The sequence below is a fragment of the Nyctibius grandis genome, chromosome 5 (genome assembly GCF_013368605.1).
Source record: "Nyctibius grandis isolate bNycGra1 chromosome 5, bNycGra1.pri, whole genome shotgun sequence".
NCBI classification, from domain to species: domain Eukaryota; kingdom Metazoa; phylum Chordata; class Aves; order Nyctibiiformes; family Nyctibiidae; genus Nyctibius; species Nyctibius grandis.
Window position 1 is genome coordinate 16,940,611 of NC_090662.1, and position 24,744 is coordinate 16,965,354.

The 24,744-nt window shown below is 39.7% G+C and overlaps 1 protein-coding gene across 1 annotated transcript; it reads left to right on the plus strand.

Annotated features, from left to right (window-relative positions):
* Positions 1–302: 302 nt before the first annotated feature.
* Positions 303–24,074, plus strand: SLC26A4 (solute carrier family 26 member 4). The gene is made up of 20 exons (XM_068400886.1): positions 303–457; positions 856–995; positions 3,171–3,281; positions 4,846–5,036; positions 5,515–5,679; positions 8,299–8,451; positions 8,557–8,639; positions 9,591–9,738; positions 12,165–12,278; positions 13,061–13,138; positions 13,346–13,441; positions 14,906–15,012; positions 16,401–16,470; positions 16,799–16,891; positions 17,002–17,097; positions 18,918–19,148; positions 20,639–20,693; positions 21,009–21,154; positions 22,303–22,386; positions 24,051–24,074. The coding sequence occupies exons 1-20, from the start codon at positions 303–305 to the stop codon at positions 24,072–24,074; spliced, it is 2,340 nt and encodes a 779-aa protein (XP_068256987.1).
* The last annotated feature ends 670 nt before the right edge of the window (positions 24,075–24,744 follow it).

Below are 24,744 nucleotides of genomic sequence, written 5' to 3' on the forward strand. Positions count from 1 at the left end.
CGTAAATAAAGCGCCCGGCCGCGGCCGGCCGTATAAATGCCGCTGCGGCGGGGCCGGCTCGCCCTGCCCCACGCCGGAGAGCGGGCGCGGGTAGAGCCGTCAGCGGCCGGGACGGCGGCGGGGGCCGCGCTTCAGCCGCCGCTTCAGGACGCGGACAGCGCTGCGCATCGGGGCCGAGCCGCGCCCCGCGCTGAGGGGAGGCAGCGGCGGCGGGCGGCCGGGGGAGCCGGCGGCGCGGGCGGCGGGCCGCCAGGGGGTGCCGGCGCGGGCGCGGCTCGCTGCCCTCCGCCTCAGGCGGGGCCATGGCAGCGGGCGAGCGGGCGGAGGAGCCGCTGGCGGAGCTCAGCCACTACGTGGTGGCGCGGCCCATCTACAGCGAGGCGGGCTTCCAGGAGGAGAACGAGCGGAGACCGCCGCTGCCGCCCACGCTCCGCGAGCGGGCGCAGGCGGCCTGCAGGTGGGTGGCGGCGCCCGGGGGGGCTCCGTCAGACGCTGCAAGCGGGGCGCGCCGGGCCCGCGGGGGAGCGGGGAGGGGAGGCGGCGGGGGCCGGGGAACGCGCTGTCCCGGCACCAATAAACGCCGATAAAGTGGCCCAAACAACGCCTGTCTGTCGATGGATCGATCTTTGCTCCCCTTCGTATGGAAGCGGGTGGGCGCAGTTGCCCATAGGGTGCTTCCGTCAGGAGACAGGGCTTTTGACACCGATACATGCCCTGTCCCTGTCTGGAAGACAAAACCATGCCAATCTCTGCCTCTTAAAATGGGATCGCCCCAGCTTTCCGTCAGCTGGGGCTTGCTCGGGGGCTTTCCAGTTGCAGCCCCGTGGGGTATGTTCATCACTTGTTTTCTGGCAGATGTTCAAGAAAAAGGGCCTTTCAGCTCACCAAGTCCTTTCTGCCCGTCCTGGAGTGGCTGCCCAACTACCGGGTGAAGGAGTGGCTGGTCAGCGATATCATCTCGGGGGTCAGCACCGGCCTCGTCGCCACCTTGCAAGGTAAAGCCAGGCACGTTGGCCCTCCACTCCCGAGGACGTTTCTGTGAGGGAGCCAGCTGAACACAGGGATGTTACGCAGATGGAATTACAAATCTGAGACTTGTTATTTAATACTAGATATTAGGTATTATTTTTCAATAAATAATTGATGGTTTTAATTTATTCTTTTTTTTTCTCTGCTTGGCTAGAAGTGTCCTTTGATGTGCTATCAAGATGTATTTAACTTTTTTCCCAAGCCTTTTACTTAAAGAGTATTCATTTTGATATTTAAAAATCTAATTACATTGTGATATCAGATCGGTCATGTGGTCTTATTTCTCTTTCTTGGTTACCTGAGCCTATAGCTCTTCTGCAGCTGCCTACAAAAATCCAGTTATTGCCCCAAAACAATGCAAGCTTGATATTTACTCTCCTTTAAAATTTGGCCCATAAGATTGTTCAGGTATCTGCAGATAACAACCTCCAAGGAGGTGGTGGTGTATTCACGTTAAAAACTTGATGCATACTTACAGTACGTGGCTTGCAATCTTAAGTTTTCCTTACTTCCTTATTCCATTTATTAGGAAAGCATTCAGTAGATGAACAAATAGAAAAGTGGGAGAACGAAGCAGAAATTAATTAAGATAAACTAATTAATAAAGACTTCAAGAGCAGAACCATTCTGCCTGAGGCAGCTGATAAGGTCCGCTTGCAAAGACAAGACTAGCTATAACCCTGACACGATCCAGCACATTCATTTCTTTCATCTCAATAGCGTTCTTACACTATTTTCACAATTTTTCAGGACTGGGGGAGGTTAAGCTAACTGTGTCAACCTCACATTTTCCCTCAATGGAAATTAAGCGTTTGCACAAGGGGGCAAAGATTCACACTGGGAACAAAGCAAGCAGTTTATTAATTCTTAATTAGCTCCAAGTATTCCCTACTGTCTGTTCCCTTGGAGCATGCTAGGGAGGCACAGACTGGCAGAAAAAAAGCATTACAAATTTCTGCCCCAGGCAGAGGGTGACCTGAGGAATAACGAAGCGATTTGTCCACAGCCCCACAGTCTGTGTCAGAGCTGGAAGATCTCTGCTGAAGGTAGTGCCACAGTTACAGGACTCCCCTGCCTTTTTAAATGAACTGGGCTAGATGGGCTTTTCATATTACTTATAAAAGCTACGATGCTCTTGCTGTAACCTCCTCATTTATTTTTTACATTTGGGCCTGATTTTTTCACAATTAGATTCCACTTGTAAAACTGATTTCTGAAATACACTGTTTGGTCTCCCACCTATGTATTAAAAAAAAAGAATTAAAAAAAAACAAATTAGTGCAAATCTAAATCTAATTGTAATTTTTTAAAAAAATATAATAAATGTGAAATTCTAAATCATGTGATACGGGGAAAATTGGCCAAAATGTTTGCCAAAAAAAAGAGCCTTCTCGGATCTTGAGGTCCCAGAAGTCCCTAACTCCCAGCAACCGTGTGTTTGTTGCTTGCAATCCTCCCACCAGTCACAGTAGTATGATGAGGACTTCAGTTCTTTTGAACTCTGACAGGTTTTTGCAGTATCTTTGAAGGAGAACAGTGCACTGCAGTGGGAGCTAACCAGGATATGATACCGAAGGCAACTTTTTTTTTCATCATTTGTTGGATTCGGTGGCTTGCGCAGGTATACAAAGGGAGACAATAAGGATCAAAACTCTCAAATTTGTGTTATTTACTTTGGTATTTCAGTTTATAAGCTGATACTGAAAAAAAAGTGGCCTGATTTTCAGAAGGGCTGAACATACTGAAGCGTATTCGTAGTGCAATAATTCAGAGTCTGTGCTTGAAATTTCTATCTATAACTAGAACACTTCACATATCCCTTTTTTCTCTCAAGGAGCAGACCATTCACTCTTGCAACAGTGCTCTCCCACTTAAACTTCGCATCTAAGCCTATGTTTTGTGCTACCTATACAAATATAGGAACATCTTTCAGTACTTACTCATCCAACTACCAGTGTGGGATATACAATCATTTACAGTCATTGATACTCACATATATGCCTGCAACTGATTTACAGACAAAACACATTCTAAATTGTATCTGGACAAAAGGAGTAAATCTTTCTGAAAGTCTATTGTAGACAATATAGTAGTTTGTTGAGAGATTTTAAGTCAGACATTTTGATGATCTATCATTTCAGGTTTGGCATATGCTTTGCTGGTTGCAGTTCCTGTTGGATACGGTCTCTATTCTGCCTTTTTTCCCATCCTGACATACTTTTTCCTGGGAACATCAAGGCACATCTCAGTTGGTAACTGCGTGTGTTCAAGTTACAGTGAATTATTTATTACAAAATGTTAACCCTTACTGTGAACATTCATACTTCATACAAGATAACTACTTTCTGAACAAAATTGCTGTGGCTGAATATTAATATTGGTGGGTTTGGGGGACTTAAGGCTTCTTTCTTCTCTGTACAGGCAATTGTGCCTAATAGCTAACTTCAGTTGTGCCCATGCATGCTTTTTGCTTGCATTTATGCTGAAGTTTTAATCTTGTCTTTGGCTACACTCTATGCAAGAAATTACAAGATCAAGGCCTCAGTAGGCAGTATGAACAGACATTTTGTCTATCAGCTAAAGCTCAAGATGGCTAAAACAGCTCTTAGTCTTCCCTACAAACCTTCCTTGCTGCATCCTTTTTTGATCACTGTGGACAGTATCATCTTCTTACCTGTCGCGGAGACCCAGAACCTGTGTGTCCACTCCAGCTTCGCTCTAGGTCCTCACATCAAGGCTATGGGTAAACCTTGTTGATTCTTTCTGAATACTTTCTTTAAAGTATGGGGTTTATTTCCTGTCAGTTCTCACATTTAAAATTAATGTTACAGCTTGATCACTGAAGTTTCCTTTTCTTCATTCTAACAAAATATTTTTTCCTTGTTCGTATCTACTAAGAATAGATTGTTTTCCCCTCCCAAAGCTTTCGCATGATATTACGCTTTTTCATAAACTTTCTCTGCTGCATCAAATACTTCTGTATGTTCTCTCCACTTTGTTAGCCTCTTCCTACCCTACCTACCAGCTCACATTTGCTATCCAGGTCTGAGCTGTCACCTGTACTTATGCTGAAATTCCTACTTTCTAGATTATCAAACGCTCCTCTTGATGCTTTCTCCAATACTCCTATTCATGAAATGTCCGCTAAGGTGTCTGTAAAATTAACTTATCCTTCTTTAAGACATTTCATGACATTTTCCTTTTCTGCATGATTTTAGTACATAACTGCAACAAATGTGATTACTTTTAGATTGTGTTGCTGACACATGATCACTTACTCTCTCTGTATCTTGCCCAAAGTATAGTTTCAGTCATCTTTAGCCAACGTAATACCACACTACTGCCAAAAGATGTGGTCCTCCCCCTTGGTGCATGTTCCTACCATCACCGTGGTGTTGGGATTCCTGACTATGCATCTATGAGGCAATCTGGATCAGCCGAAAACTAATCGTAACAAAAAAAAAATTAAATAAATGTTGCTTTCAGCTGGATCAGTGATCTGTTTTGTCTGATTGTGGTGCTGATACAAGGGAGATGGTTGGAACATGTTGCCCCTTTTGGCCTTGGTACAGCCCTAAACTGGCTTAAGCAAAGCACAAAACTGCCCTTGTATGTACAATGTTAAGTTATTTAAAGAAAGAATTGTATCTTTGTGTCATGTTTGCAGTGCCTGTGGCTCCTGGCCACCTAATACTACTAATGTAACCTAGTTAAAATAGTAAATGGTTTTTCTGATTTAGAGTTTGCTTGTCTAGTCTGATAAATGCTTCTTTTAGATGTATATTAAACTTCAGTGTGTTCTGTTTGTCTTTACAGGTCCATTCCCTGTAGTAAGTTTGATGGTGGGATCTGTTGTATTGAGCATGGCCCCTGATGATAATTTCCTCATAGATGGCAGTAATGCTACAGGGACTAATGGTACTGGGACACTGATAGACACTGAATCCAGAGATGCACAGAGAGTGCTGATTGCTAGTACCCTCACATTTCTGGTTGGAATTTTACAGGTAAAATAGTTGACCTGAAGACACAAGGTTGATATTGCTTTAATTTTAATGGGAAAACATACGGCATGGAAATACCTACTAGGGCAGTAAGACATTTTCCTGTAGAAAACACAAAAATGAAGGAAAGTCATCTCAAACTCTGAAGAGCATTTGGGGGATTATTCTTCTTATCCTGGGCAGAGTCTGTGGCAGCATGACGGGGAGCGCAGACAACAGAATAGTCCTGTGATTGCAGACCAAGAGACCTGCATGAAACTAAGTGCTAATGTTGCATATCCTGGAGCATCCTTTCACACATTTCTTCAGGTCTCCTTTATTTCCTTGGATGGCATGATATTAAGCTACACTAGGCTGCAATGGGGGAAGATGGTCCTAAGACTGTATCAACAAAGAGAAAAGAGCAAAGCATAAGAAATCACCAAATAAAAGTGTACCTTTTTGTTGTTTAGCAAGCTGTTATTCTTCATGATTTTTCCAGGTAATATTTGGAGTCCTTCAGATTGGTTTCATTGTGAGGTACCTTGCAGATCCACTAGTTGGGGGATTCACAACTGCGGCTGCTTTTCAAGTGCTTGTGTCACAATTGAAAATAGTACTAAATGTTTCAACTAAAAACTATAATGGTGTCCTTTCCATAATATATGTAAGTATGCCCTTCTAATCTGTTTTGGTTTTATCCATAATTTTTATATAACTGTTTATCTTCTGCTTCCATTTCATACAGGAATGGTTCATATATATGGTGGTAAGTATAGGACATTCGTTTAGTTCTCGCTCTCTTATGAAGATCTACAGCTGTTAGTTCATAGTCGTGGGGCTCTAAGTAGCTGCTTTCCTTGTTCCCCAGACCATGAAAGTCTAATTGCCATATTGAAGTCTTTTTCAGGCAGAGCAGTTTTTCAAATGAAGTTTAAATGTAATTATCCAGCAAAACAGTTTTTCTTCTCTAGGTTGTAACTTCTGGAGACTACTTCCGTCCCACCCCTTGCTTTCTGACTTACTGTGAAGGATGTTTCATCATTTCTTAACACGGTCAGGTCATCTCCCAAAGCTGACAGGTCCGAAGCCTCTTTACTCTTAAACCAGCAGGTCATTCTGGTAAAGGGCATCATTCTCCATCCCACACTGTAGCCATGCTTGTGAATACCTAAAGAAGGATGTGGATTCCCACTCTGCAGCCAGGTACCTACTGGTTAGCAAAGGTGAGGCTAAATGTTGCTGTCACAACTCCATTTGTTGATCTTAGAGAAAGTGATCAAATGGAGAAATGCCTTGGCTGGATTACAGAAATACTGAATTCCTAGAGGTCTCATATTACGGAATAGTCTCCTTCCCCAGGAAAATGATTAAGAATTTTGTCACTGACTTGAGCACAAAACTATTCAGGTGCGTAGTATTTTAGATCTTTCATAGCACTTCACATTAGAGTAACAGATTTCTAAAAGAGGCTGTTCTAGGCAAAAAAAAAAAAAGTATTTACAAAAAAGTATTTACAGATTTTACATGCTAGTTCAGGCAACCACAATAGCAAAAATACATTAGACATCTAGATTAGCAAAAAAAGAATGAATATAACTACATACAGCAAGGTAAAATTTAGAAAAAAAATCTGCTGGACTATTTGAAAAAAAACAAAAAAGATATTATGTTATGGGCCTTTTCAGAATTAATGAAAACTCTTTCCCTCAGAACAAGGAAAATTAGATGACGCAAATTACTATCTAACAGACCTTAGAGCAGACCTGGCAAGGTGATGGACTCATTAATCTAACAAGTTTTTCTATCTTTATTTTTTTATGTTTATTGAAGGGTGGTACATTTAGTAGAAAGTATTTTTGAAAAGGAATTACATGGTTCTTCCAGCTCCTGCAAGCCTGAGTAGAACTTTTTAGGTTAAAGCTCAAAGCTTCTGTGTTCTTACAAGTGAGCCAAGTCAATGTGTTTGCAGATGTGCGTAGAGCAAAGAAATTGTGATTTCTGGTCTGCTCAACCAGTGACTTGCTGTGTCAGCTTCAGCAAGTTTTGGATTTGCTTCAGAAGTGGTGTTTAACAAACTGCAACGCTAAGCATCCAACATGAGCAGAATGCACAACCCAAAATTAGGAAGTTACTGTTCCCCTGTGAAGTGGGGCAGTGCGAGAGAAGGTCAATAAGAATGGGATCCATGGTACAATGGGCAAGAAATGGCTTCAGTCATCCGAAGAAAGGCATCTGATTCAGTGTTTCATGAAGGCTTCTTCTTTAGCTTAGAAAACATAGCTGATTAAGCACTTAGAGGTTTTATTTCAAAACCAGAGTCTTTTCAGAATGGTAGTAGTGGTACTGCTGCTGCAACTCTCCCCTTGCCTTTAAACTTTAAGCTCCGTATTTGGGGAGTTAACCAGGATGCAAGAAGTCTGTTTCTAACCCCTTTTCTACCAGATCGTTCTGTTAAAGCTGCTTCACTGTGCATGGAATAATTATATTTTCTTGGAGCCAAGAGGCAAGTGAGAATTTCCCTCATGCCTAGGAGAAGGACAGAGGAGTATTTGTGGCTTTTCTGAAATCAGCCCTTCATGTGTTCTCTGTACACTTGTTTGCAATGATCAAGCAAGGGCACAGCAAGGGTAGAGAAAAGAGCTGCCATTGCAGCCCAGTTGTGAGAGTCCTCCCGCCTAGGACTGAACTCTGCTGGGTGGGTTAATGTACCATAAGGTGAGGTTTAGTGACTGCTTTTCTCAAGTGTAGGATTCTCCACAGCCTGGCAGGACCCATGTGTTCATACTGATTCTCTGTATGTCAGCAGTGGAAATAGGAAACATGTAATCCACAGACCATATGTACCAGGCACGTAGTGAACCGGAGTTTTGTGTGTGGGTCTGCTAGCTGTCTTTTGAATAGAAAAATGAGGATCTCCCTTGCTATTCAGACAAAGTGAAGAAGCTATAGATCTTCCTTTCCTTGCTCCAAGAACAGGTAGAGGTAAAACACAGGTAGAGGTTTAGCTCTTCTTACTTAGTATTAATTTCCTAAAAATCAGGAAGCAGAAGCCCCCTGTGTGGACAATTCTTGCAGTTATGCTTTTTCAGTTAAATTCACCATTAAGTCTATTCACTGACTCTGTAGCACCTTGACAGTGCGTTATCCTTAGGCTCCTCCAGGCCTGAACAAAGAAGTAACTCAGCCTCCTCCAAAACCCCATGCATCTGGATCTTCTCATGAGTATTTTCACATCCTTCAAGTGGACGTGGACATGTTTTATGTTGTCATTTTTATTTTTCAGACTCTTATTGAAACATTTGAAAAAATTGGTACCACCAACATTGCAGATCTCATTGCTGGACTCCTTACCATTTTTGTCTGCATGGTAGTTAAAGAAATAAACGATCGGTTCAAACACAAGATACCTATACCTATACCAATAGAAGTTATTTTGGTAAGCAAAGGAGCATGACAGAAACTGGTAACAGATAAAATAGATGGGGCTAGCTACAGGAAGATAAGAACACTTTTTAAGCATTGTTGTTTTGTTTTATTACAGACAATAGTAGCCACTGGCATTTCATATGCTGCCGACTTGGAAAAAAAATACAATGCAGGCATTGTTAAGAGCATTCCAAGAGGGTGAGTGCCTTTGTTTCCTGGGAAATAGGTATTACTTTAGTTGGCTAAAAATGACAGTGCTTAGAGAAAAGACATAAAAGAGATATTGAGAGCTGTAACCTGAGTTTAGAACTCAGTACTGGAGATTTCCTGAGTTTTACTTCTGGCTCTGTCAATTATGCCACCTAAATATGTTGCCTAGCTTTCCTTCGCCTGTAAAATGGGCTTAGGAATGTCTACATGATTCATGAAGTTCATCTGAGAATTGCTTCATGCTCATGAAGTGAATATATGACTATGGAAAATGTAAAAAAAAAAATTAAAGGATTTTTAATAATGAAATTCTGCATAGATTTCATTTCTGTAGATCTGAGGTATCCCACTGTGGTTCATATTCATGCCACTGCTGTTATCCCAATCAGTCTTGTCACTTCCATAGTCATCGGAGCAAAGATGTTCAGGATTACACTGGCAGAGACTTTCACTTGAAAGATTCAGAGCACTTCACAGTAGTAACCTTCACATTCCATTTGGTATTCAGGGCTTGATTAATTAAAATTTGTGGAAACACAGTAGGGGATAAAATGTTTTTGAGATCTTCTGAAGAAGTATGTTAACAATAGTATGAAGTGTCATTAACATATTTATGTAATTCATCATACTATTCAATACATCCTTTATTCAATGCTTCAAAAAATGTACTTTTTCACTTTGCTATCATAAGGCCAAATCTCAGTCATGCTGAGAACAATGGGAGCTTTGTTGCTGACTAATAGCATCAGGATTTGGGTTATGGTGAGCTAGATAAGCGTGTTCTGTATGTCAATGGGCTGTTTCCACCTTTTTATTAACTTGCAACATTACACTTCATATTAAGCAACCAGTATGCCTCCGCCTCAAACTCCTTGACAATTCTAGTAGGAACAGAATTTGATTAAAATTGGTAACACTAATATATTTTCTAAATGCTAGATTTTTGCCTCCTGAACCTCCAGACATCAGCCTGTTTTCCCAGATGATAGCAGCCTCCTTTTCTATTGCTATTGTTGCTTATGCTATTGCCGTATCTGTGGGGAAAGTATATGCAACCAAGTATGACTATGCTATTGATGGAAACCAGGTATGTATAACCAAAAGAGTTTATAAACATAGTGAATGTAAGTTCTGTTTCATGTTGACTTATGTAGCCAAATGACAGAAACGTCATTCACACACATTTTTCAGACTAAAGCTGAAGTCTGACAGGAGAAATTCTTTCAACTATTGAAAAAAAAATAGCTGAAATGGCCATACCTGACAAATTTACCACATAGAGATGAGCCAGATGTGCTCTATCTTCACTATTAATTAATTCCTTCTGTATTGCTCTAGTGACTGCAGCAGCTCTGAAAAGGTAATTAAAGCTTAACACTCTATAGGCGAATTTTCTGGTGATGTCAAGTTGACATGGCCAGCTTTAGCAACCTACTTTCCATTCCCACTGGTAAGGCATATTTTGAGGTGTGTTGCTGGGGCGGGGGAAGGCAATGTCCAGCTAAGAAGTTGCCCCCAACGTTAGCTTTATTTAGGCTTAGTCTACGTGCAGGATTTATGTCGGTTGAATTTTGCAGTTAATGCATGATTTTATTCCTGCAAAATAAATTCTTGTACTTCTCAGCAGGACACCAGTTACATCAATATAAATATACTTGTATCTGTATAGCTAAGTCGTGCAGCTTCACAAAAGTAAATGCCTACCAGCCTGTGAACATACTTGAATAATTGTCTGCACGAAATGGCTGAATTGTTTTAGCCATTGGTTTCTAAAGGCACATAGCTAGAATGTTACATGAGCTATGCATTGACAAGCTCTTAGAGGATTCCTGCAGTTGCTCAGTGTCTTCACCAGGGGTTATGTGGCTTGCCCATGGGTGTGGGAGAAAAATATCAGAAAGCTTCCTTGTCCTGCATCTATGCTAATTTTTAATTTTATCCTTTGAACATATGAGAAAATACACTTGCTACAATAAATAGACAAGCTGAGCACTTTGTTTAATGAGTCCTTCTTTATTTCAGTGCTAATTGATTACATAAAGTTTGATTTTGGAAATACTGTTTTGCAGTATGTAACAAAATTATACTTCTGAATGTGCTGGTCACTTTACAATACACAAAGTTAATATCTGGTAACACTTTGATTTAAAGTTGCCTGAAATGCATTGACTTTCAGTTTAATAAATCTGAATGAACAATACATATTCCTGGAAATGCTGTTTATCCTGTTCTTTTGTTGAATATGCTGTTCTGCCAGCACTGATGGGCTTCAAAGATACTAATTAAATATTGCAGCAGTAGAATTACTGTCTATAAAAGCAAAGTGCCTTCCTTTCAATACTATGCTATGAATTTTATGCATACAGCCATGAATGATGGGCAAATACTTTACTTGAGCTGGAGAAATTAAAATAACATCATAAAAGCAGGTAGTAAAAGAATTTTGAAGGACGGGTCAATACTTTTATCTGCTAGTGTTTATTTTGTCTTCATAGATTCATAGATTATTAAGACCTAAGACCACCAAGAACTATACTTCCAACATTTTCTTGCAGAGCACAGCTGTTAACACAGGAATAGGCATGAATCATCTAGGTCTGTTCTGTTAAAGACCATGACTTTAAAATCCTGCTCTTGTAGTTGGAGATTAATGAAAAGCTTACAGGAAATTTCATTTTGGAGAAAAGAAGGGAGAGAGTCAAAATCAAATCTCAAATTATATTTTTAAAAATTTGCAGTGAGTGAAAAGCTCTCATGACTGTGTCAGCTTGGTGAAAACAATGTTTCTGTCAATTATATGGGGTTGCAGGCAACTCCCAAATGCCTCATTTCCCAGCAGAGGAATGGCCCAGATCCCAGGACATAAAGCTCTCAGGGTCCTTGTCACTTGAGCAGAACAACCAGCATCAGTAGGTGCCAGCATCTGTGTCCCTGGGGCAAATCTATGAGAACGCTGCCTGGGACTCAGCGTGAGTTCACTGGGATGTTCAGAGTGAAAAACTTCTGGCTCAAGAAACTAGAAGTTTTCAGTGAAACTGTGTTTTATTGCAAAGTTCCTGATTAATTCTACTAATAACACAATGCTTTGCATTAATTAAAGACTTGTCTAAACTCAGACTGTTGTACTGATTAAAATTATTTGTTTAGCTAATGATACTTGGGAGTTAAATTTATACTAGTCCCATTTCTTGATGCAATTATACCAGTGTAATTGTTAGAAATGTTAGGTTTGATAACGTTGATGGAAATACGCTTTAAACATCTTTATACTAAGATGAGTATGTCCACGTTAGGGAGAGTATACCAACTTCATTGTATTGATTTCCAAACACAGGTAGCTACACTGGCACAAGAAGAATTTGTGTAAACATTTAACACCTATTACTAATCGATATTCCTCTCAATATTATTGTGCTACCTACTTTATAAACTACTGTAGAAACTATTGTCATTCTCCATTGCAAAACTGCCTTCAGGCATCTGTATTTACAGCATCATGCAATTATCTTTCAGGAGTTTATTGCCTTCGGGTTAAGCAACATTTTTTCAGGTGCCTTTTCTTGTTTTGTTGCAACTACTGCTCTTTCACGGACAGCAGTCCAAGAAAGTACTGGTGGAAAGACTCAGGTAATGATCTCTTCTTGCTAGTACTGTGCACGAGTAAGTTTAATCTTGTGTAGGGCGCAGCTTTCACAATGGGATGAAAATAGTCCTAAAATGATTGTGTTGCTGGCACATGGAGAGCCACAGGTGTCTTCGCTAGCAGCTTGTGCTCTGGTACTGAATCATTTTCTAGCTCTGCCAGAAGAGGGCAATCAAGTTTTACGTAACATGAGTTACATCAGGGGTCAGAAATCCTTCAAGCCCAATTCCCCAGAATTTCATTCCCAGTTAAGGGACTGAGTTTGTCACAGTAGGAATTCAGGATGAAGGAGGAACTCCTCTCGCAGCTGCCTATGAGGTATTTAAGCTCCCATGCGCTGGCCTGAGCTGCCCTGCTGTATGCCGTTCATCATCTGCCCGTATGCCATCTTTCTCACGTTGAGTATGCTACTCTGTTTTACAGTACTACAGCTTTGCACTTTTTAACAGCAGAGAACTACAGGTTATCCAGCAGTCCTTTTTCCATCTGACACACAGACTCTGCTCCTTTCATCTGTCTATGCAATGTAACCCCTCCAAAAGCTACTACCTTGCATGCAGTTGTTTACACTACCTGCTTAGTTGAACTCCCTCTGTGTTAGCTGAAGTGTGTAATGATTGCCCACATACGCCTAAACATAATGGCATTTTGGCAGGTCTCCTTGTTTCTAAAGAAATTTAATGTGCAATTGTACATTTTTCTTTGTAATCCTAGAAACATAAAGTCTTAATAAGTTCATTTCCTATAAACACTCTGTTCTTTGCAGGTTGCTGGTATAATCTCAGCTGGGATTGTTTTGATTTCCATTGTTGCCCTGGGGAAATTGCTAGAGCCCTTACAAAAGGTATGGTGCTTGTCCTCTGCAGCACAGCCACCAGCACCAATCAGATCCAAATGCTCAACTTTGATGGGCAGGATTAATAGCCCTGTTTAAACTATGGTGATTGATTGATACCAACCGAGGCTCTGGTTTATAGGGTATAATGTAGAGCACTATGTTAATATGCATCTTTGCTTCTGAATAACATTTTTTCATCATTTTTCTTCACAGTCTGTGCTGGCAGCTGTAGTCATAGCTAACTTGAAAGGGATGTTCATGCAAGTGTTTGATGTTCCCCGTCTGTGGAGACAGAATAAAGTGGATGCTGTAAGTAACCTAATTTTTTCTTTTCTCCTGAATGTTTTTGTCTGGTTTTACTTTTGCCTTCTAATGCCATCCAAGTTTCTCTTAACTACCACATAAACAGAATTTTGTAGAGTTAACATCAGAAAACTTTTATGTGCGTCCTCAAAATGCAAGTGCCATGAGGTTAGTTAAAAATTCCCTGGTTTAGAGTTTTACATAGTATTCTGCTTATCTTCTTTATTCCCTATACCCCATAGTAAGGGTGCCAATCAGGGTATTCCTGTGCAGTGATGACTCCTTCATAGCAATTACCATAGTTTACAGCAATCTTGTGTTGAGCTGGCTTGAAAATCGGAATAAAGATGGCCTGTTGCCACCTTTACCATTCTGCTTTTATTTTTTGCACAGTTTAAATGGGTCAGAAAAGCTGACCTTTTCTTAATTCATGTACATATATTTACGTTGTTGCCACATTAGCATCCCATTTGCCTGGATACTCTCATGTTAGTCCTCAGAAAACATGTTTTCTTTTTATAGCAAGACTAATCCAAGCTAGAATGTAGATTCATTTGGCATGCTACGGGACATATGAACAGGCTTTTCTTAAGAACCACTACAACCATATCTCAGGGTACTTGCTTACATCTCCCTGTGTGTTTTCTGTGGAACAGACCTTCAGTGTGGCTGTTAGGGCAGGAAAAGATTGCATGGAAAGTATTCTCTCCATGCAGTCCTTACTGTGCATACGTTCTACAGTGTATGTCATTGGGCAGTACCTGCCTTAGGTAAATCTGAAATTTTTTAGTCAATCATTTACTAGTCCTCTTTATAGGTAAAAGATCCCACTGACTTCAGTGAGAAGTGCGGGAACTCAGCTTTTTGTATGATTGGGTCCACTGGGTGTCCTGCCTGGGCAGTGACATAGAGAGGAACTAAGGAGCCCACTTCAACTGTTCTGCCTGAATATTCAGTGGAGACTTCAGAGAGTGCCATCAACCTGTTAATATGAAACACTTCTCTTTGGAACAGTTCTGATTCTTAAACATCATTGAGGAGCCCCCTTCCCTCTCTATATGTCTGCAGGGGGAGCATCTTACACTATTTTCCATCTTGGGAAAATAAATTCTTTCCAATTTCTAAAGAAAGATTAACAAAGACTGCCACCATCAGAAAGAAGAAAATGCAATGGTTAACTGCATCCCCTTTAATTTCGCCAAAGTAACTGGATCCTTGAGAAATGTTGTTATGTTAAAAGAATTTATTTCCTAAAAAGCTAACTATGCCTAATAGGATAGTGATGGATAGAAGCATCTTGGAGGAGGAGGAAGACTTTTTTGTGGAAGTCAGCTAATTGCCAGTGTGCTATGATCAGCTTCAAAGTTAAATTTTTCTGCTACTCATATTGTCTGGTCTAGTGATTCTTTAGCATGACCAGGAATTATATGTTATAATTAAGAGACTTTACAGTTGTTATTTCCTTTCCAGATGATCTGGGTTTTTACATGTGTAGCATCCATCATTCTGGGACTGGATTTGGGATTACTTGCTGGCCTTTTGTTTGGATTGCTGACAGTTGTGCTGAGAGTTCAGTTGTAAGTAACAAAGGATCAGAAATAATTGTGAGTGTTATACCATGAAAAAGGAAGACAATATGCTGAAAAGCAAGATGATTTGTGACAGAAAATCTGCTTGGGTTTACAAAAATTTTGAAATGGAAAATATCTGTTCTTTAGAACAAAACACTGTTTGTGTGCTATCATTTAATTACACTGATAAAAGAGGAGCTGTATTATTTTACCAGTATTTATTCTACATCATGTTGAGTGCTCCGGTGGTACTTAGCCATATGCTATTTCTGCACCCACATAGCTGAGTTCTGGAAAGGGACAGGAACATTCCACATCAAATATAAAAAGATGTATAAATGGCTTCTGTAATTAATTAATCATTATAGTAACTCTTAGCATGTAATACTACAACAGTATGTTGCACATACCAATAAGCTTTTCACTTATTGCTTATACAAGACTGATGCCTGTGAAAGAAGAGGAAGAGAAAGCACAAAAATAAGACAAAATGTTGCGCTTGTGGCTGATTTGCTGCTGCTCAAAGAACATATGGTAGTGGAATGGTGAGAAAAGGTGGCTTTGCAGAATCTTCTTTGGCCATCTTGTTACTTTTCATTGATCTTTTCTCTGAAAATACAACATAACTCCTTTCCTTCAGCCTGGCATCCAGAGAGTATGGTTTCTAGCAATACCAAAGGATAGTTGCACTGTCAGCATATGCATAAAAATAAAGCCTTGCAAAAGTTGTTACAGAATAGTAGATTATAAAATATGGAATTTGAAGTTCCTCAAAAACATTCCCAAATTCAACTCAGATTTGTGAAATCAAAATATAAAAGGGAGGTGAGGCTTTATAAATTTCAAAACAATTTGCTTCAACTGTTAAAAATATATCTGGAGACTGCAAAATATTTTGGTTTTGTTATTGACTGAAATAAAAATTTAAAAGAGTTGGACAAAAAGTTTTAAGTAACCTGAAAATAATGTAAATGTATTGTTTCAGTTAATTTGAAATGAAAAAAATGATCAATTTTATTTCAGAGACAAAAAATTCTTTTCTTTCAAACTAAACTAATCTGCTTTGAAAACATTTTTCTGGTTTGGGAAACAAATGGAACAAGTTATTCATTCAGCTCTACATAAAAATGGTGCAGCAAGTAGGCTGAGACCAAAGTACCTTGTCTTTATAAAGGACCATTCACTACAAATCAGAAAAAGACCCTTGCACAGGACACAAAACAAAGATACTTTCCAATAAGGAAAAAAGTGTTCCAAAAGCACTTTTACAATGAGGCTATTAGTTTGGCAGAAGAGAGCAGACTACAAGAGTCTATGACAGTTTGTATGCAGCAATCGCTTCAATTCTGTGAATGATGTTTACCTTCACTGTCTTTTCTTTTTGTGTCTGTTAGTCCTTCATGGGGTGGCTTTGGAAATATTCCTGGCACAGACATCTACAAGAAGGTCAAGGACTACAAAAATGTAAGTCATTGCTGAGTTGTTTCCCTTCCATCTACAGGCCAGTGTAAGACAAAGTTGTACCTTGCAGATTGTGGACAACTTGAATTTGGAAGTGGAGTGCTCCAAGATATCACATTTCAGCATTAAACTCTTCATCTTGATCCAGACGGTTGGTCCATATTGCATGCTGGAGCTGTAAGCTTCTAAAAACCAAATCACTTCAGTTATCAGCAAAGATATGCCATTCTTTGTGAATTAGACACACAGATGAACTGTTGAAACAGTTAAACTGCTTCTTATTAGCCAAAATATGGTTGTTGCTGCTTGACCTTATATTCTTTGGCAACAGGTTATAGAACCAGAAGGTGTGAAGATTCTCAAGTTTTCAAGTCCAATTTTTTATGGTAATGTCGATGGACTGAAAAGCAGCCTCAAATCCACAGTAAGTGATATGTGATGGTTTTGGATGCTTCTTAATTGTCTTTGAGATTTCCTCAGAATTATATCTAGGTAAAATTAAATCATTTTGATGTCTTGATCCTGTTTCTGTAGGTGGGATTTGATGCAGTCAAGGTATATAATAAGAGACTCAAAGCACTGAGGAAGATACAAAAGCTAATTAAGAAGGGGAAATTAAAAGCTACTAAGGTAAAACAAATGTTTTTCTTTCTATTTTTTCTCGAAGGATTACTGTTAGAGCTTATTACTTTAGCCTTAATTACGAGTTCCTCTGTGTACTCATCTTTAAAATAAAGATGGAAAAGTGTGACTTATTACTATGGTAGGAAGTCTGGGACCTGCAGGAGACTTAGCAGAGCAGTACACCTCTTGCCAAAGACCTCACATATTCAGGCAGCTGTGACAGTCATAGTGTTAACAGGAGTGGAAGCAAGAGGCTCCCTGATCTTACCTCTACCCCTCACCACCTCAGATTGTCTCTGTGCAGTAAAAGTGCTGGCTCTTTCACGTGTACATGCTCCTATTATCCAGCTTCCTATGCACAGGTGACCTGTATCAGCTGGCTGGTAGACATAGCTGTCCACATCCTCTTTAAAGAAAGCAGCATATGTTCCTCTGAGTATGGAATGTACATTTCAATAATTAAATGCTTACAGGAATGGACAGGTACAGGCAACCTATTAAATCTCCAGAGCTGGAAGTTAGAAACGGGTTTTCTGGTGTCATTGCTCTCAGTGCAGGATGCAGTATTTCCTATGTATATTACAATTTATGATGCAGTTAAATGCTCAGTTATGTGACATTCCAGCTTTTGATCATTTTACCATGTTATCATAGATAGTAAATCTAACTCAAAGCTGAAAATACCGGTCTTAAATATCTCCTAGAAATAAAGCTATTGAGGGAGGGAGTAGCTCTGAGGTATTTATTTTTCTGTATAGTGGCCTTTTTGCAGGAAGATGCTCTTTTAACAGAGAAAAAAAGAGGAAAGAAAATACACTGTACAGAGGAGGAGGTAATTACGTGGTCTACCTTGTTTTCCTTTAAATTTTTGGATGCAGTATTGTCATCCAACACTAAAGGGACAGACAGGTTCTTTTAGGGATCCTTGGCAGAATGATGATGGCACTAAATTGTAGTTACAATTAAAGATTTATTTTTCTTAACAGGATTTTATGATTACTACAGCACAGAATTTATTATTAGAATGGCACAGGATTTCTAAAAACAGAATCAATGTAGTACAATTTATAAGTAGCATAATACAGAATTTATAATACAACTTAACTTATAGCTTTTAATCACCTAGACCCTAACTTCATTTATGGTTTCTAATGACCTGGACCCTCTACAGATCAGGTCAGATCTTAATACATGGTTTGATGTATCAATATAACAATCATAATCTAGACTCAAAACTCATGTAAAAGAAGACGAGTCACTTACCCAGTCCTTGGAGGAAGCTGATGACAGTGGAGGCATCCCTGGCCACGTGGGCTCATGGGTCTCACTGTCCAGCAGCAGTTCTGGTCCAGATTCCCCACTTAGGACTTGTAATTCCTTGATTTTATGGACAGTGCTCTGTATGCTGTTACACTTCCCTGTTCTGTGACAGGGCCATCAACAACACCTGGTTGGCTGGGTGCCTGGGACCTTCAAGGCTGGCAAGGAAGGGAGTAATCAGCTTGGTGCCCAGGAATCTTGAGGCCAGTAAAGAGGGGAAGAAGAAATCTGTTTGGTTTGTCTGCTTGGTTCACAGGACCTTCAAGGCCTGAGAATGAGGGGAAAGGGAAGGAATACGTGACCTGCTTGGTCACAGAGAATGGCTGTTTGCCTTATAAAATGGCGTTAGTTATGCTAACCACATTACCAGGGAGCAGGGAGTACTGGTCACAAGTATTGGTCTTGTTCATTTCTGAAACAGAAGTTATCACAGGGAAGTACTTCCCATAACTCCAAAACTTCCTTGATGATTAAATGCTGTATTCCATATATAATCTGCACATTAGAATGGCATCATCAGTGAGCCTGGTATTAATAATGAAGCTTTTGAGACTGATGAGGAACCTGAAGACAACGAAGATCTTCAAGTTCCCACCAAAGAAGTAGAGATCCAGGTGGACTGGAATTCAGAACTCCCAGTCAAAGTAAACATCGCCAAGGTGCCCATCCACAGTCTCATTCTTGATTTTGGAGCAGTAACCTTCTTGGATATTGTAGCTGTGAGATCAATAAAAACGGTAAGGGCATTTTTCCTCTGGTGTTCCATGAAAATGAAATTAGTCAGTAGTATGTAAATCAACAGCTGTTAGCTGAAGTTAATTTCTGAGTTTTTAAAAGTCTGTTTTTGAAAAATACCTGTAAAACTTACACAGCAAGAGGTAGAGTATTCGGGTGTGCATAATTTAGGTGGAAAAAAAAAATAAAAAAAATGCATTAAAAGAATAATATGAAGGTTGCATGGTCAAGTACTCTAAAATTAGAACTGCAAAATGGGATCCCCTTGTATGCATATGTTATGAAATATTTTAGTTACATATTTTCTTTCCACATGCCTCCTGTTTTAATCTCGGCACAGGATGATGCTCACTCAACACAGAGGTAGTAAAAATTTCACTTTACCATCATATCAGTATTTAGCCACGAGATTTATTAATTCATTCCATATTATTTAAATTAAGAAGGAAGGAAGAATGATTCATTTCTTTATTGGGTTTTCTGTGGCTAATATCAGAGCGCTTCATCAACATTCATTAATTCATCTTCAAACATCACACTATGTAATAAGGAGATAATACTCCTAGTTTAGGGAGAAGGAAATGAGGTGAATTGATTAAGGCCAAGGATTTCCATTATTTTTTGGTGCCCAGTTACAAGTGTGTAGGACCAGATTGTTCAGTCTTTCATCTTTTATGATGCTTCGTATGTTCAGATTGCTGCTTTCACTAACTTAATTTTGCAGTTGGGACTTAGCCTATCTATAAACCAGACCTTCGATTACCAAGACTCTAGTTTATCAGTGAACAGAAGGGGATGGAATTAGTAATCACCTCTGAAAATACTATTCTGAGAGACTTGCCTGCCACCAGGGAGCCAGGGGTAAAATCCAGTTTCCCACCTTTTAACTAACTGAAATAATACAAGAATGCTGTGTGCCTTGTTTCAGCCCTCTACCTAGTTTCAATTCAGTTCCGGCTTCTGAGACAGAAGAGATACAGGGTCCACAGACATGACTCTTTCCATACGCAACTTCTTCATCCAAGAACAGGTCCATCTGGTGCACTGCATGAGGGAAAAATCCGTGTAAAAAAATCTGCATGTGCCAATGAGAGATCGTGTCGTATCACACATATATGGGAGGAAATAAAGCTTGCTCAGGCCCACGTGGTTCTCACTTGAAGAGACATGATTATTCATATTATGAGAACAGAATGAGAACCTTAATAGGCAGCAATATACATAGGGGTAAAATCGATAGCTCCACTTACATAGTCAAAGATAGGTCACTTCAGCAATCAGGTACTTAACTACTGGATCTTATTGCAGTTCCTTATTTATGATGAATAAACAAAAGATAGATACAATTTGGAATGAAGACACTCAGAAACAAATGAAGTGTGTGTGTGCCTATATATTACACATATAGACATATATATATATATATACACACGTATTTTATCCTAACAGACTTTATTTATTTTGTCCTTGTTGCAAACTTTTATTTTTTTAGATAATTAGAGAGTTTGAGAGAATTGATGTGAGAGTATACTTTGCTTCGTATCAAGGTAAACATCCAAATATTTCTACTACCATTCATGCAAAGAATAAAATGAAGATGAGAAGGAATGAAAAGCAATCTCTAGATGTGTCTGTGGGAGCATCTATTCTAATAAAAATGTGAATTATCACACTGATGAACACAGTGGGCTGCAGTGGGACACAAAGAATGGTGGGGTTTAAAGGAAACATGGAAAGTATAAGTCAAGACAAAGCTATGATTGATTTGGCTGTACATTTGATTTCTGATAGTTGCAACCATGTATTTCGCAATTTATTTCTTCAATTACTTCAAATTGTATTAACCTGTTATGACTTTTCAGACAACCTTATATCTCAACTGGAACGGAGTGCCTTCTTTGATGATATTGTCAGAAAAGACATATTCTTCTTGACTGTCCATGATGCAGTGCTCTACATAAGGAATCAAATGACATACAGTGACAACCAGGACCCCATATTTGAGAAGGTAAGGATAGCCAGTAGTAGGTTTCCCTTCCTTCTATCATCTAGCATTCATTCTTGCAACTTCCATTACAGCATGGCATGTTCGAAAACTAGACGTAGAGCTGTAGTACCAAAAAAGTGAGAGTCTAGTAAATTGGACAGCTTCTGTAGTACATGAATATTCTGCTAGATCAAAGGAGGTGTCTGTCAACCCCAGGATCTTGTTAGTGAAAAGAACACGAGAAACAGGACATATGGAGAACACTTCCTCCTAAGACATATTTTCAAGCTGGAGGTTTTATTTGGACCATTATATTTAATCATCACAGATGGAGTTTTCTTCAATGTGTCTATCATACTCCTTTTGGAACCCTTTTACATGTTTTAGCTTGACACTATCCTGTGGAGATGGGTTCTGTAATTTTAAATGTGTTATATGACAAATATTTCCCATTTGTTTTAAGCCTGTTTGTTTCTGGATTGTTAGCTGCAATGAATAATCATTCCCCGCTCCCTTTCCCAACACTATTAATAATTTCATATACCTCTGATCAAAGCTGAAGAGTCCCATTCCACTTGGTGTGACTGTGCATGGAAGCTGTTTCATGCTAGTTTTCGCTCCCCCTGCCATTCTCTGTGCATTTCCTAGTTGTATTCTGTGGTTTTTGAGATATCCAGAACACACTGTAGCATTGAAGGATGTGGGCCCACATTAGGAAAATGGCCTTATAATGTTCTCCTGTCTTTTCACCACAATTCCTTCCCTAGCAATCACTATTACAGTATTATGAATACATACTAATTAAAATTAATATTACTGATAAATAAATAAGATGGGACCCTTATTTTTTGATAATTTTTGCTTATATACTACTGTCTTATAGTAGAGATCAACATTTTGACAAAGCTATACAGCAGTTCAGAGATAGATTCTGCTTTTATTATTTTTACAAAGTTGCAACTAGTCATATGAGGAGAGGCAGGACCAAACGCTTTTCAAGATTTAAGTTCCTCTTAACCGAACTAAATCAACAGTTTTGTCAAGGAACAGTAAACAACAGACTCTTGTAAGTTATGGAAGTTACCTTAAGGTACTTCAGAGTAATAAAGCAATTCCAGTGATATGGACAATGCATAACTCATCATGTTTTTCAATTTCTTTCTGCCAAGATTTCACTCATGCAGGAGTCTAAAGAACCCATAGAATTCACAGAAACAAGCCGGCCTGATGATGGACTTGATGTTCAGGAAGAGGTACGCACTTTAGAACTGAATGTATCTATTACTAATAGAATACTGCTGGCTTTACTCCTTTGCCTGTAGCATTGAGTCATGCTGTGAGAGTATGGCGGATGAACTGAGCCCTCAGCAGTTTCCTTCTCCATAAATAAATACCCTCCTTGGGTACATGAATATCAGTGCTTAGCGGAGGAAGTCAAGTTTTTCTTGAGTTGTAGTATATTACACGTGCACAAGCATCTCCTGATCTCTGTCGCTTTAGGACTACTTTTGCCTTACACGGGCTTATAAATAGATCTAAACACGAGTTAGGTGCCTACAAGAAGACTTGGTAAGCCTTCAGGCACCTGAATCCAAAATTATGGTCAACCTTCCCCCTTCATTCCCCATTTTAACACAGCAGACACCTTCTTGCACAATCTGAACATTTTACAGAAAGCTGCAGCAAAGCAGGGTACTGAACATGACATGCAACAACACAAGTCCATTAAAGCAATACCATGGTATTTTGTATTTACAGAATACTGCCAGAAAATAAAGTAGCACTTACTGCTAAAATAACACTGCAGCACACAGGCCACTTAGAAAATAGGAAATTGGGCTAAATGCCCTGAGGTGGTTTAAACTAGTGATGCATCAATACCTTGGAAGCATTACAACACTCCAAGTAGGTAAAGGCATGATTACTATGTTTCCCTCCTATTATGCTACTGTGGTACTAGTCAGAACTCCATTCTCAATTCCCGATCTAAAACGGGGTAATGCCCTGTGCTTGGCCTCTCTGCTCCAGCCACAGGAATGGAAAGGGGCTGGAGGCATTCTGTGATCCTTCTTGCTGTCATGGTCTAGCAAAAGGCTGCAGCAAGGTTGCTGTGTGGGGAAGATGTAGAGGTCCCTGGAGGGAAGTAGGTAAGAGGAGGTCGTGGCTGGGTAGAGGTTCTCAGCATCACCCTGCATTGTAGTTTCTGCCATAGTATGAGGTCCCGTAGGAAAAGGTAAGGTCATCTTGGAAGGCAGATTGGTGAGAGGAGAAACCGAGACCGTAAGCAAAAGCCTCTCAAACTTCATCAGGGTTTGTAGATTGTGATACCTGGTACTCCTGATTCATCACCTCCTTTTTCGGTTGGTATGAATATTGCAAGAGACCCAAATATTATTCTTTACCACTAATATGGGGAGAAGCACTTTCCACTCCTCTGTAAGTCACAGTGCAGAAAGGAATGAAGGATTAAAAAAGCTAGAAAGACACCATGATTCTGTAACAGAAGCATTCAGGAATGGCAGGCCAAAAAGACTTGAATTCTGATTTCTATTCACAGGATTGCTTAGATATTTATATTATTGTCATTAAATAAGAAAAGAAGCCAGACACAAAACTACCAATCCAGGCTCAAAGAGTGTTCTGAGAGATTTCTGTCCTCCACCTTTATAGCTACATTTTGAAGGTTAGAGCTAGTAACCTTCAGACCTACAGCTTCCTGACTGGATTGTCTGATGCAGACACAAGTCAGAGGGATGCTACCTCAGAACAGTTACTTTCTCTGTACTTTCGCTGAGGCCAGGTTGAACTTGGTAGTTTTTAGTTAACACATACACAAACATTTTATTTTTCCAAGCAGTGTGTACTCAGAACTAATCATGGCCTGTTTCTCCCCACCTTTTGAAAACCATTTCACTAGGCTATGCGCAGACTTGCTTCATGAAGAAGGACTGCTGGCACTGTCCTACCTGTGAACTCTCAGCAATATTTATGCACTGGTACTATATAAGCATTTTCTGCAATGAAACCAATCTTTGCACTTGAAGAAAACCCTGATTGTTTGTCTGATGATACAGATCTCTAGAAATCTCCAAATTTTAGCTAACATTATCCTGGAAATATTCTGGACCTTGATTCAGCAAGCACTTTCCGATATGATATATTGATTAAAAAAATCAGAAGACTATTACAAAAGATGTACTCAGTTTTGGGACTAGTCAGGCAGAAAGTGCATTACACTGTTTTACCAGCGTGTACAGGATGAAAAGCTGCTTTGTGGGCTGCCCAGGACACTTGAAGAGACCAAAATCTTTAGCTGGCAAGCCTTTTGTTCTGTATTTGCACAACACCTAGTGAGAGGGCAGGAGTTCTGGCTGGCTGAGGCTTTGCAATTCTATCTAGAACATTAGTGTGAGCATATGTGCTGACAAGTCTTCCAAAATGTATCGTGATGTGTTTTCCCAAGCAATTCCTTAAATTGCTGCAGGTTGTTAGATAACTGAAACAGGTAACAGGTGAAACGGTCACATGAAGAGAAGACAGCACTGAACTACTATAAAACTTTAAATAGGATAAGTGTCAATAGAAAAGACCCTTGGATATGGGTTCCTTAG